The 15,092-nt window shown below is 40.7% G+C and overlaps 1 protein-coding gene across 1 annotated transcript in view; it reads right to left on the reverse strand.

The window, feature by feature from the left end:
- LOC143028755 (atrial natriuretic peptide receptor 1-like) overlaps positions 1 to 15,092 on the reverse strand; it is a 944,795-nt gene that overhangs the window by 462,887 nt on the left and 466,816 nt on the right. Inside the window, exons 8-11 of the mRNA XM_076191127.1 lie at positions 12,194 to 12,285; positions 11,017 to 11,149; positions 8,784 to 8,865; positions 2,498 to 2,633 (exon numbers count right to left, since the gene is read on the reverse strand). Coding sequence (XP_076047242.1) covers positions 2,498 to 2,633; positions 8,784 to 8,865; positions 11,017 to 11,149; positions 12,194 to 12,285 — 443 coding nt within the window. The remainder of the gene's footprint in view (positions 1 to 2,497; positions 2,634 to 8,783; positions 8,866 to 11,016; positions 11,150 to 12,193; positions 12,286 to 15,092) is intronic.

Consider the following 15,092-nt stretch of genomic DNA (forward strand, 5'->3'; position numbering starts at 1 on the left):
TCTTCACAATACCAGGAAACTATAAACAACCCAGACACTTTTTGGTTTATGGTGTTTCACGCATTTGAACATTATTTTGGCTGCAAAGTGGAGGACCAGGATAAAAGCTGGACCTCTCATGTGTGTTGTGTAATCTGTGTTAGGCTTCTCACTGTATGGGCGAAAGGTTCACGCCATATGCCTTTTGTCATCCCTATGTTTTGAAGAGAACCAAAAGATCATACTTTAGATTGCTTTTTCTGCATTACAAATATAGGAGGTATAACATCAACATCCAAGCATATTGTAAAATATCCTATTCTATCATCTGCTGAGACCAGTACCTCACAATCAAGACTTTCCTATACCTGACCCTTCAAAACAAATGAAACTAAGTGATGATGAGCCAAGTAAGGAGGTTATGGAAAAAGAAACACAAGACATGCACTTTCAGCCAATCTTTTCTTCATGTGAACCACATTTATTGTGTTAGGGGGATCTAAATGATCTTGCGTGGGATTTAAACTTGTTAAAAAAGCAATCTGAGCTTCTTGGTTCCAGGTTAAAGGGCTGGAAACTTCTCCAGAAAGAATTCAAAGTTAGTTTTCATCGTAAACGACATTCGGATTTTGAACAGTTTTTCTCACTTGAGGATGATGTGGTGTTTTGCAATGATGTATACTGGCTCTTCAAAAGTGAGTCTCAAAGCTGTTTTGGTCCACAATGAAAATGAATTACCTTCTGTTCCTCTGGCCCATGCAGCTAACATGAAGCTTCTATTACAAAAAATTAAGTATGAAGAACATAAATGGAATATCTGTGGTGACCTAAAAGTTGTGTCATTTTTACTTAGAATGCAGCTGGGTTACACGAAATTTTGTTGATTTTTCTGTGAGTGGGAGAGTCGGGATAAGAAAAGTCATTATGAAAAGAATGTGTGGCCGAAAGATCTCTGACCCCAGGAGAGAAGAATGTTGTCACTCCTCCTCTTGTTGATTCAGAGAAAATGTATCTGCCTCTTTGTATATTAAGCTAGGGTTGATGAAAAATGTTGTAAAAGGTATGGATAGAACTGGCAAGGGATTCATATATTTGAAAAATAAGTTTCCTAGAGTAAGTGACGCAAAAATCAAAGAAGGTATTTTTGTTGAACCACAGGCTAGGGAGCTGATGAGAGACCAGAATTTTGATGAAGAGCTAAATGATCTTGGAAAAGCTGCATGCCTACCATTTAAGAAATTTTGCGCAGAGTTTTGGGAGAATCACAAAGCAAATAATTATTCTATAATCGTAAAAGAGCTACTGACATCCTACAAGGGCTTAGAATGCAAAAAGAGCCTAAAATTCTCTTTCTAGACTTTCATTTGGACTTTTCCCTGCGAATCTTGGCGCCGTCAGTGACGACTACGGTGAGAGAGGTTTCACCTGGACATTCTGAACATGGAAACCTGGTATCAAGGGAAGTGGAGCTCTTCATTGTTGGCTGATTACTGTTGGACACTAAATAGGGATCTGCCAGAAGCAAAATACACTCGAAAATCATACATTTCTACATTTTAAAGGTAAGTTTCATTGAAATATCAGCCTCATCTATTAGTTATAATTGTTTGAAATTTAATATACTATCACAGAAAAACTATGCCCTGATAGAAAAATTCAGAAAACATATTTGAAATCAGCATAAAAAATTCCATCAAATTCACCTCCTTTTGCTTGTGGGACAGACATTTAATAAATTTTGTTGACCAGTGTAATGAATGATGGATATATAAGTTTTGTACCTCGCAGTGTTTGTAATAAATTCTGATACCCGTGTATCTACTTTTTCTCGTGCTAATGTGTATTTTTCATTATGATGCCACATTTTCAGTGCAGCTCTTTTTTCTATTTTGATAAACCCCTTCTTTACTTTGTGGCAGCTTTCTTCTAAATCTCGTACCAGACAGGCTATTTCACTGGGGACCGAAAGGGAGGAAAAAATCGAGACCCACCTTTTACATCCTATTCTTGACTATCTCCAGGTGACTTTGTTCATTTGTACCTTAACGCGTTGCCAATACCATCTCTTTTCCAACTGGTACCAGATTTCCCCCCGACCCCATTACACCCCCCACCCCCACCCCTGGTATCTGGCCTGACTTCGAGCCTGCGTGGAGCAATGGGTAACGTTCCTGCCTCGTAACGCGGTAGGTCCATGTTCGATCCCCGGTGTGTGCAAAGCACTTTCATGACTCTCCAACCCCTCTCCACATCGGCGGACGTCAGAGGTGCGCTAGATCAGTGTGGCATATACATGCTAGCACCTAATCAATATGGTAGGGCTGATTACACTGATTTCAGTCTTCATTCACAACCACAGCCATTCCAACATCAAAACTCACATGCACTTCCCGCCATACAACCTTAACAACCCTATTATGCCACTGTGGTGAGGTACAGAGGCCGTATCGTCCCTCAGAGGATAGGCCGGTCCTGTAGTGGACCATTTAGGCTAAAATTCAAATCTGACTTGACTCACCCGGACGCTCATCCTGCCTAGAGACACTTTGGATCCGAACTTGCCGCGCGCGAACTTGTCAGGGTTGATGTCGATGATGTCGTTCCAGCTGACTCGCCAGGTCATCGACGCGATCTCCGCCTCCAGCTTGTAGTGTCTGCAGAGGAAGACAAAGGGGTTAATATGCACTGTGCTTCAGTGACAGCACTGTGAGGAAAGAGTAGTGTCTAAAGGAGTATATATATATATATATATATATATATACATATATACATATATATATATATATACATATATATATATGTATATATATATATATATATATATATATTTACGTAAGCGGAATAGGAAACACAGGAGTCTCAGTCTTGAGTTTATTCCTGACTAGTTTCCTTTGAAAAAGCATACCTGCGAAACTAGTCAGGAATAAACTCAAGACTAAGACTCCTGTGTTTCCTATTCCGCTTACATCAGCCTGTCAGAATGCCTCAACATATATATATGTATATATATGTATATACATATATATATATGTATACATATATATATATATATACATATATGTATATATATATATATATATATATATATATACGAGTAGGAAACACAGGAGTATTAGTCTTGAGTTTATTCCAGACTAGTTTCGGAAGTATGCTTTTTAAAAGCATACCTACGAAACTAGTCATAACGATCATAAAAATTATCTGATTGATATCGCTGTTCACTAGCGAATTACTCATATGGTTATAATGATGATAGCGTGAAAGGGATTTGTTTCGGTCCTTACCCCCTGCTACGTGTGTGGTTGACTATTCGGTGAAAAAGGTATTTGAGCCGTAGTAAATGGTCTTACTTAATCTCGGGAATCAGTAGTGTTCTGAGTTCGAATAGATTTAACCATCGATAGCTGAGTGGTTTAGGGCACTGAATTGGGAGCCTCTTGGCACCAGAGCAGTAGGTTCGAATCCTCTGCGCAACGATCATAAAAATTATCTGATTGATGTCGCTGTTCACTAGCGAACTACTCATATGGTTACAATGATGATAGCGTGAAAGGGATTTGTTCCGGTCCTTACCCCCTGCTACGTGTATGGTTTGCTATTCAGTGAAAAAGGTATTTGGGCCGCAGTAAGTGGTCTTGCCTAATCTTGGGAAGTAATAGTGCTCTAAGTTCGAATAGTTTTAACCATCGATAGCCGAGTGGTTTAAGGCACTGACTTGGGAGTCTCTTGGAGCCTGAGCAGTAGGTTCAAATCCTCTGCGCAACGATCATAAAAATCCGATTGATATCGCTGTTCACTAGCGAATCACTTATATATATATATATATATATATATATATATATATATATATATATACATATATATATATATGTATGTATGTAATAAAACCACTTGGAAAATAAAATGAAAAGTGACCGAACGTTTTCGTCTATTTAACACATTTTCAAAGGTACAGAGTAAAGAAACAGTTACAATATATGTATACAAACGAAGCACACTAGGGAGGAATTAGGACAGGTCTATTATGACCTCACTCTCTCATCACAATGGACTTGTCCTAATTCCCCCTAGTGTGCTTCTTTTGTATATATATATATTCTCTGTTCCCTTACTCTGTACCTTTGAAAATGTCTGAAATAGACGAAAACGTTTGGTCATCTTTCACTTTATTTTCCAAGTGATTTTATTACACATTTTGTGAATCACATGTTTTTGTGATTTATTCGCATGTATATATATATATATATATATATATATATATATACATATATACATATATATATACATATATATATGTATATATATATGTATGCATATATATACATACATATATACATATATATATATATATACATGTATATATATACATATATACATATACATATATATATATATATATATATATATATATATATATGTGTGTGTGTGTGTGTGTGTGTGTGTGTGTGTGTGTGTGTGTGTGTGTGTGTGTGTGTGTGTGTGTGTGTGTGTGTGTGTGTGTGTGTGTGTGTGTGTGTGTGTGTGTATACCGTCTGGGGTATTGGCTTCATGTTATTGTGGCAAAGTAGCATGCAGTTGATACTTTAGGGTCTATATGGGGCGCCCCTACGGACGAGAGCCACATATAATTTTGTCTGTGATAGAGGAAAACTCTGTTCATAGAGAAATGATGACACTTTTATACTGCGACCGTCCCTCCGTTATGCTGTCCCCAAACCCTTGTCACTGTCCTGTACCATTTCTCTGAATATTCATTTCCTTTTTTCGCCTACCCTGTGGTGGAGGAAGAGAATGTTACCACCAAGTCTTTTCACTTGAGTCGTAAAAGGCTACAGAAAACGGGACGGTGGATGGAATTAGAATTCCTGCTACCTGTAGCCCCAAAACGGGACATTCCTAAAAGAAGTAAAGGCATCAGAGGGTCTGGGAGTTTTCCAACCAGTACCCTAAGGTTTGGGTCTTTTAATGTGCGTGGATGTGGTACAGATGAGAGTAAAAGGGAAGAGATAGGTAGTATGTTTGTGAGAAGAAAGATGGATGTGCTGGCTTTGAGTGAATCTAAAATGAAAGGAAAGGGTAACTGTGAGTTTGGGAGTGTACCTGGGAGGTACTCAGGAGTGAAGAGTGGTCGAGGGAGAGAAGGGCTGGCTATACTAGTGAGCAAAGAGATAAATAAGCGTGTAGTGGAGTGGAAGGAGGTTTCATCAAGGTTGATGTGGATGATGGTGAAGCTGGGAAGGGAGATGTGGGTTTTTGTAAGTGCGTATGGGCCTGGTAGTGAGAAGAGCGTAGAGGAAAGGGAGGCTTTTTGAGTAAATATAAATGAGTGCATAGAGGGATTAGGAAGAAATGTCAATGTAAAGGAGGATAGGGAGGGAAAGGTAGTTGCAGTGGGAAGCGCTAAGAAAATGCGAGTGATGAGTAAGGAAAATGAAGGAGAAATAGGGAAGGATGAAGTGAAAGCAGCTGTTAAGATGATGAGAACAGGTAAGGCACTTGGGTTGGATGAATGCCATGCAGAATGTCTGAAGAATGGAGTTACAGGTATGGTGGACTGGCTGGTGAGTTTATTTAATGTTTGTTTAAGAGAGGGTAGAGTCCCGGAGGACTAGAGGAGTGCCTGTATAGTTCCGCGTTACAAGGGAAAGGGGGACAAGTGTGAGTGTAGTACTTTCAGAGGGATCAGCTTATTGAGTGTAGTTGGGAAGGCTTATGGGAGGGTCTTGATTGAGAGGATTAGGAGAGGAACAGAGGGAGTAATTGGTGAGGAACAGTGTGGGTTTAGGACAGGTAGGGGTTGTATAGATCAGATTTTTGTGGTAAGACAGATATGTGAGAAAGCTATAGGAAAAGGTAAGGATGTTTTTTGAGCTTTTATGGACCTGGAAAAGGCTTACGACAGGGTAGACAGGAAGGCACTGTGGGAGGTACTGCAGATATATGGGATAGGAGGAAAACTGTTAAGAGCAGTCAAGAGTTTTTACGAGAGTAGTAGAGCTTGTGTTAGGATTAGAAATGGAGAGAGTGAATGGTTTGAGGTAAAGGTGGGAGTTCGTCAGGGATGTGTTATGTCGCCCTGGCTGTTCAATTTATGCATGGATGGGGTGGTGCGAGAGGTGAATGCAAGGGTAGTGGGTCAGGAGTTGGAGATGGTTAAAGAAAATGGAGAAAAGTGGGAGGTGAGCCAGTTGTTGTTTGCTGACGACACTGCGCTTATAGCAGGATCAGAGGAGGGATTGAGGAAGTTAGTGACAGAGTTTGAGAAGGTGTGTGAAAGAAGGAAGCTGAAAATTAATGTGGGCAAAAGTAAGGTGATGAGATGTACAAGGGGAGAGAGTGACAGCAGACTGGAAGTGAGCATAAAGGGTGAAAGACTGGAGGAATTGGATAGTTTTAGATACTTGGGTGCGAATGTGGCAGGAAAGGGAGGAGTGGGGGTGGAGGTAGAATGTAGATTGAGAGAAGCGAGCAAATGCCGTGGTGAATTAAAAAGTGTACTGAGAAATAGACATCTGGAAATGGATGCTCAGAGGAAGTTATATGAAGGAGTGGTTGTGCCAACAGCACTTTACGGGGCAGAAACATGGAACATAAGAGAGGAAGAGAGAAGGAGTTTGAATGTGTTTGAGATGAAATGTCTGAGAAGTATGATAGGGGTTACTAGGCTAGATAGAGTGAGAAATGAGGAGGTGAGGAGGAGAACAGGGGTGGAAAGGGAGCCGGGAGATAGGGTTGATGAAAGAGTATTTGGATGGTTTAGACACATGGAAAGAATGAGTGAAGAAATATTAGTAAAAGAAGTGTGGAAGGCAGAGGTGGAAGGAGTGAATACGAGGGGGCGTCCTAGGATGAGATGGATGGATGGGGGTGAAAGGGGCATTACAAAAGAGAGGAATGTCTGTGTAGGAAGGACGGGAGAGGACAGAAGATAGGGGTGAATGGAGAGGGTTGTGTATGGATGATGCTGTGATGTATGAGGGGGAGTGGGTGGGGGATGGGGGGTGAGGAAGTATGTATGAGAAAAAAATTGACGCAGCCCGAAGGGATTTCTCCCCGTCTTCTCTTTTTCTGCATGATGGGACTGAGAGGGGGGTCGCCGAATTTATGAAGCGGCCTTGCTGTGGATGTGCTGTGTCTTGCGACACTACTTCTGACCCAGGGCAGTGGACAGGATGCAGGGATGACCCGTCATCCAGGAGGTGCCAAGATAAGAGGGAGGGAGGAGAGTGGAGGGGAGTGGAATATATAGGAAATGGAATGGGTGGGAGTGTTTTCTATGCCTTTTTCTTTTTGGCTACCCCCCGTGTAAGGGGAAAAAAGCCTTTGGTATATGTATGATTATATATATATATTTATATATATATGTATATATATATATATATATATATATATATATGTATATGTATATATATATATGTATATATATATATATTTATGTATATATATATAAAAATATGTGTGTGTATATATATATATATATATATATATATATATATATATATATATATGCACAACATCATGTACAGTGGAATATTTTTTCTCAGCCTTTCAAACTTTGTGGATCCCTTACATCGACTTATTCATGGGACCCATCGCTACGAGATTAGATTGGATATAGTCACTTTTTCAAAGAATTTAATGATAGAAACATTATAATGTATTATACAAATCATCGCCACATTCTGAAAGACGCAACTAACTACAGAAAAACAAGAAGAGAAAAAAATGCACATCTTGGTTAAGACACATTGTGTAATAATGATTTATAAAAACTGAGCCATGACAGGACTATAACATGTTGAATTCCCTTTCCTGCGGACCCTTTGGTAAGTTTCTGCTACCCTTTAGGGGTCCGCGGACCCCTGGTTGAGAAACACTGATGTAGAACACCTGTAGCCACTCGCAAGCATAGACAGTTCATGCATGCACGTGTACTCGTTCAATCTAGTGGTAGTGAGGGGAGGGGCCTACTTGTGGGGCATTACCTTGGTCAACCCATTAGGTCGGATGAAAGTGCTCTTTTTTTCTTTGTTAGATAAAGCGAGCCCTAGGCCAAACGGGAAACGTCATTTACGAGTAGGAAAAAATAAGCTTCCTAATAATTTATACTGTGCCAAAATCCCCAAAAAGTGAAAAACCAAAAAATTATATTTACTCAAACTAGGCGAAATATCACTAAGATTAAGAACTGGTATGTAAATTCCGATGATAATTGTTATAAAGGTACTGATTATGTGAGTTTAACATCTAATCAGCCTTAGTTTCAACTCAGAGAGAAGGGAAAATGTTAAAGCTATACCTAAATGACAACCTAGGTTTTTGTTTTCTTTGAATGTGGGAGAGAGAAAATGAATAAAGTAGAGGGAGTAACTTTTCTTTTTTGGAAGTAAATGATTTCTCAGGTATATTAATACGAGAAAACAGTTGCCACATCAGAATGATGGATTAAAATAGAAAGAAGAACCCAAAAGAATAACAACTAGAAAACTGAAGGGGGAACGCAAGAAAGAAAAGACGAAGACATTTCTCTTTCGTACAAAAGAAAAGAAAAAAAAAAGATATGAACATAACAATAAATGCAGGCAAACAGTATGATATACACCTTTCTCTCTTACTCGAATTTCCTCATATTACCTCTTCCTTCTTCTTTTATTCCACCTCTTTCTCCCTTTCTCACTCCTCTTCCTCTACCTCCTCACGTGCCTCCTCTGTTGTCACAATCTATAAACAAATGGCCCTGTGGGAACGAGTGCCTCATCTATGTGGAAGTGCAACAGGGGTCGGTAATGGAACTCTCGACCCACCTGTAGATGAGGACGGTGATAATCCCCATGATGACAACGAGCGAGGCCAGGACGCCTGTCACGATAAGGTACAGGTGGAAAGCTGCAAGGAAAGGAAATATGAATCAGAAATATGGTTTCTGTGGAAAATAAGAATATATTTGGCACAAGTTGAGGCCCAAAAGAGGCAAAGCGCTGAATAAACTTTGTCAGAAGAGTTCATAGAAAAATGGAAAATAATCGAAAATATATCTACAGAGTGAAATTAAATTTATATCAAATACTATTCCACATCAAACTGTAGATTTAGATACAAACGAAGAAATCTTCCTTCCCACTCTCCAGGAAGAATAAAAGGGACATAAGAACATAAGAATAAAGGAGACTATAAGAGACCATAAAGCCTACACTAGACAGTTCCATGCCCATTACCACCTGTCATCCCCATCCATAATGATGTCTAACATTTTCTTAAAACAACCGATAGTTTCAGCGCTCACTACATGGTTATTAAGTCCATTTCAATCGTTGACCACTCTATTGGTAAACCAATTCCTGCCTATTTCCTTTTTAGATCTAAATTTGACCAATTTAAATGCACTACTGCGGGTCCTGCCCTGTTGTTTTAATATGATGACCTTGTTTGAACACCTGTATTAGATCACCCCTGCACTCTGCGTCTTTCCAGAGAGCGTAAATCAAGGTGCCTAAGCCTGTACCCCTAAGGAAAATATCACCCACCCCTGTACGCCTTGATACTCCAAGACCTCTTCAATACATCCGCGAAACGCCAGGTTCCTCATCATCTCCTAACATCTAGCCCATACCCCTAAAGAAAAATAACATACAAGAGGCACACTAGTATCTTAGGCTCGTTTCACACGTATCGACTTTTCGCCGTGCGCCGTCCACGACACGACGTCATGCTCTCAACTAGACATGGGTGTCTATGGACGCTTTCATACTTGGTCGTGGCCGTGACGTGTGAAAGCGTCCTTACCATGGTTATTTGAGAGCACGATGTCGTGTTGTGGACGGCGCACGGCGAAAAGTCGATACATATGAAACGAGCCTTAGATTACGCATGAAGCAAATGATATCCACACATCCTTTGATTATCCTCTTCAGCTTCCTCCTATCCGTCCAGTTTAGGTGATCGGGAAGAACCCCCGATCAGATCCACTGTCATTTCGTACCGGGGTTCCCAAACGTTCTCATATGATGCCCCATTTTTGCTTCCAGCAGACCCGCTCCCCCCTTCCCCCCTACAGACACACACTTTTTTAGTATTTATCAGAAATTATATATTTTTCTATTTATAACTTATCACTGCTTAGATCGAAAGCAAACGGGTTGGAGTGACTGGCAGAATTACACTTTGTACGTTTGTAAAGGCAGGTACTTGTTCTTAGAATTATTTAATTATTCTTATCAAACAATGATTTTTTGACCAGATAACTTCTCGCCTCCTTTATATCCTCCTCATGCCTCCCTGGAGAGGCGCACCCTCTAGTTTGGGAACCACTGGTCTATAAAAACAACCTCATATGGATGTGACATCTTCAGCTTAACCTATCCTAAAACCCACGTCACACCTATGCGATTTAAATGAGTTCGTTTGAGTAGGAACGATTTAGGTTGCAATATTTTATTTCTCGAATATCCAAGTGTCAAACCACCTTTGCGTCGTATATTGAGAAGCTGAATGACGAGCTAAGAATATTAAAATCTAAACAAATGTAAGACGCATTGTTGAACTGTCCTTAGGGAAGTCTAGAATACTATAAGCAGTCATCTTCCAGCTTTTCTAATTCACATTTGACGAAAATCTTGAATGTGTGCCGGGAACTTAGCCTAACCTAACCTAGCCTAACCAAGCCAAACCTAACTTAACTTAACTTAACCTAACCTAACCCAACCCAACCCAACCCAACCCAATCCAACCCAACCCAACCCAACTCAACCTCACCTTAATCCAACCTAACCCAACCCAACCCAACCCAACCCAACCCAACCCAACTCAACCTCACCTTAATCCAACCTAACCCAACCCAACCCAACCCAACCCAACCCAACCCAACCCAACCCAACCCAACCCAACCCAACCCAACCCAACCCAACCCAACCCAACCCAACCCAACCCAACCCAACCCAACTTAACCTAACTCAACCTAACCCAACTTAACCACCTAACCCAACCCAACCTAACTAAACCCAACCCAATCTAATTTAACCGAGCTTAACCCAACCTTACCCGGGCACTTGGCGCCGTCGAAGCCGCACTCCGGGGTATCCCTTGGAGGTTGTGTCTCTCCACCTGGCCAGTGGATCGACCTGTTCTCCACAAAGGTCAGCACCTTGTACTCCCCGTCGTAGTTGGCGACGACCTGCGGGCAGAACGTCGGGTTAGGCGCCGCTCCATGGCAAGAGGAGGAGGAAGAGGAACGAGAGGAGCAGGAAGAAGAGGAGTAAGAGGAAGAGGAGGAGGAGGTGCAGAAGGGAGAAGAGGAGTAGTTGGATGAAAAGGAGGGAGGAGAGGAGGAAGAGGAGGAGGAGAAAAAGAAGGAGGAGGAGGAGGAGGGGAGGAAGGAGGAGGAGGAGGGAGGAGGGGGAGGGAGAGGAGGAGGAGGAGGGAGAGGAGAAGGGGCGGAGGGGGAGAAGGAAGAAGAGGAGTAGGAGAAAAAGGATGAAGGAGAGGTGGAGGAGGAGGAGGAGGAGGAGGAGGAGGAGGAGGAGCAGGAGGAGCAAGGAGAGGAGAAGGGGTGGAGGGGGGAAGGGTCAAGGCGGGTCTTGGGTGGTCGGGGAAGGGGAGTGATCAGGTGAATCAAAAAGTACCTCGGCTCTGTCGTTCCAGGGGACACACTACACTGCACTACATCCCTTTTGGTCAGGCTAATGCCACACGACTTATTCGTCTGCCATCAGAATTGCATTTATCTGAAGATGTGCCATCGGAGTGAAAAGGCTCTTTATCATTATCATTAGAAACTTGAAAGGACTACAAAATAGAATAAATCACATTTCACTTGTTAATGGTTGCTGATTTAAAAATTATAAAGATCCGTGGCTATAAAAATGATTAACCAAAAACACGCTTATTCATACACAATTAGATATGAAAATATTTTTCATGTATTATTGATACGATTTCATAATTCGCTTATATATACACATAGGTATGCATACATGTTTGCACATATTGAAAGATATAAGTTCGTCTCTGTTGATGTATACATACCGTAATATAAATACATATGTATATGTATGTGTTTATATATTTATGTACTTTCATGTATATATACATATATATATATATATATATATGTATATATATATATATATATATATATGTATATATAAATTGTTACAAATGTTTACAAAGGAAGAGCACACCAACAGGAGATGACCTCGCCCGACCTCCATTTCCTTACCTGGATGACCTCTGTCTCCGGGTCGAAGTCCATCAAGGAGTAGTCCGAGTTGCGATCTCCGTTGTTGTCGATGTAAATGTTCCCCGTGATGCCTGCGGAGGTGAGAGAGAGATAGAAAGAGGTCGTACCTATTCATCCGCCTGTCTGTCTCCTTTTTGTTTGCTGGAGTATGAGATGGGAGGGGGATCTCACACGAAAGAAAACATCCGCCTCAGGCAGAAGAGACACATGCCCACGTAACTCCAAGACGGGTGTATGGAAATGGGTTTCCACTGACATCAAAGTGGTGATGAATGATGGAAAATTTTAGTAGATGAATAAACAAACAGTTGTTCCCAGTGACCATTCAGTAGGCGGATGAAATAAATGGTCTGGTTATAGCTGGAGAAAATATAGATTTATTCGAATAGGACGGTGATGGGAAAATAAATGGAGATGGTTAGAAATAACCATCAACCTGAAATGAAAATTTATATGTAAGGTAAATCATCTTGTTGAAGCCTAATGATCACCATTAGAGCTTCGTTTGGGATAACAACAATCTTTTTGCATAGTTATTGACGCGATCGAAATCAAACGGGTCCCGCATTTCTTTCGGCTTCAAAGTATTTGCTCATTTTCTATGTCTTATTCATTGACTTTTACTTTCAGTGGTCTTCAACCTCCTTGTACTGTACATCTGCCTAATGTAAATCTTTCTTCTGTTTCTTCATGTATGCCTTGGGTACCTTTGTCGAAATTCAAGGGGCTTTCGTTACGTGAAATGTTGTTCTTATAAGTTGCGCTCCTGCTGTAGCCGCTCTGGGTGCCCTTGACAGAAATGACTACATACTGTACGCCATGTTGGGTTCCCCCAGCTGAATAAAATCGAAGGATGGCAGTAAAGGAGCATCGTAGGTTAGTGTGATTCTGTCACTCGTTGGTAGGATGACTTTCATGGAGGTGACACTGGTCACCTGTTCTCCTCATGTGAAAAAAATAAGGGAATAATTAAAGATGACAGAGAATCTTTGGCCCAGCTCGGGAACAGAACGTCAGCCGTTCGGGTGTTAAGAAAGTTATCAAGATTTGAAGATGTATGTGTGTGTTTCCCTAACTGCATTTACCTAATTGCATTTTACAGGAAGGGAACAACGCTCGTTGGGTCCCGTTTCCTATTCTCTAATTTTCTAAAATACCTAGACTCAAATTCATGTACGGTTCCAACTTAATCTATTTCTTTGATTTCCAGTTATCATATTCCAATTTGAACTTATGTATTGTTTAAGCTGGAGCTACATCATCCTCTAAGCTATTCCACATATTCATACATCTATATGGAAAACTGTATTTCTTCACATCCTTTCGACACATGGTCTTTCTTAATTTACTTCCCTAACCTCTTAAAGCCCTCCTATCTTTAATAAAAAGGTCTCTTCTGTCACTGCAATCTATCCCCTTTAGTGACCTGAACGCTCTAATCATGTCACCTCTTTATCTTTGATCTTTCAAAGTTGATAGGCCCAATACTTTTAGTGTCGACCCCATCACTTTCAGTTCCCGTCTCTCCTTAATTACCGGTTAAATTCTGTTTACTGTTCCCTTATATTGTTTTGTATTTCTTCTTTCACTTACAACTTCCTTCAGTTAATTATGTTTCCACCATATCTTCTGTAGCAGTTAAGTAATGTTTCTCAATGGGGGAGAATTAAACTGGTAAAGAATTTTCTTCGTTTCTTCTTCACTAATTCTCTACAACGTTATTGTCTCAGGTACACCAGAGAACTCCCGCCTGAAATCCCAATCCACTCACTAAGCCATCTCTGTTCCGACGTCACTACTTAATTTATCCAATAATCTTGATTGTTACAAATAAGTGCCTCCCCTTAAGGGAGTGATTTTTCTCCCATGTATTAATAAATTTCTCTCCTCCTCCACCTTTTTCCAATCAGAAAGACTGTTACACCGTCTTAAGCAATACTGCTTACACAAGCAATCTCAATATAAAAAAGGAATGGCTTAGTTAACATATTGTCACCTCAGCATTAAAATCTGTACTCCAGCTGTCGTTTATAAACTTTAGATGAAGAGCGAGGTTATGCAACTCCTTCGCGGCTATTGTTTTCAAAACACCTAACTCGTAAAAATGAAATTCTTGCCACCTACTGCTCTATCTACCTACTTGTCTACCTTTATCTACCAGCATCTTACAGGGTCGGCAGCTACCTTTGGTCGTCCCGACCAATTGTTTTCTACTACCCTCTTATAGGGCTCGCTAATAAATATTTGGAAAAATTTCATATACAAAAAGCTAAATATTTACTAATTGTGCATAAACTGGCAAAATGGATGGTATCATCAAAACATATGTCACACATATAACATTTCAAAGCAATAAATAACCCTTCCAAAATGCATAAATGTCAGCAGCATCAAAAGAAAAGAAATCAAGCTGTAAGGGAAAATCGCCACTTAATCTTCTAAACAACCAGCCCTCTTAAATAGCGCACTATTCGAGTGCGCTTCGAAGCTTTACTTGAAACGAGCTGCCACGTATGACGACCGAAGTTACGTGCGTCCCGGACAGACATGGGTTTATCAGAGAGAACTTGGTGACTGCACCTAGTCCACTACTCCCTCTCCACTCTAAAACTGGCGTGATACATCGACTGGACGTCGTTTGTCTCCAACTTCGCCTTCCGCCCTACCAGAGTCGTCATCGCTCAGCTCCAAAACCCTGATCATCTACCGAAGCTTTCTACAAGTGATTTAAGTGTTTACTGTGGAGTCAATCCGAGTGAGCTACGACCGAACTGGCCTAAGGTGAAACAGTTGGTGTTGATATTCCTGAAATTGATTTGATAGTGCATTGTGGAAGGACCAGAATTAGAAACTTCCAGTGCATTCCTGTGTTTTTTTT

Source organism: Oratosquilla oratoria, chromosome 1, assembly GCF_046742065.1.
Source record: "Oratosquilla oratoria isolate Oo_2021 chromosome 1, ASM4674206v1, whole genome shotgun sequence".
NCBI classification, from domain to species: domain Eukaryota; kingdom Metazoa; phylum Arthropoda; class Malacostraca; order Stomatopoda; family Squillidae; genus Oratosquilla; species Oratosquilla oratoria.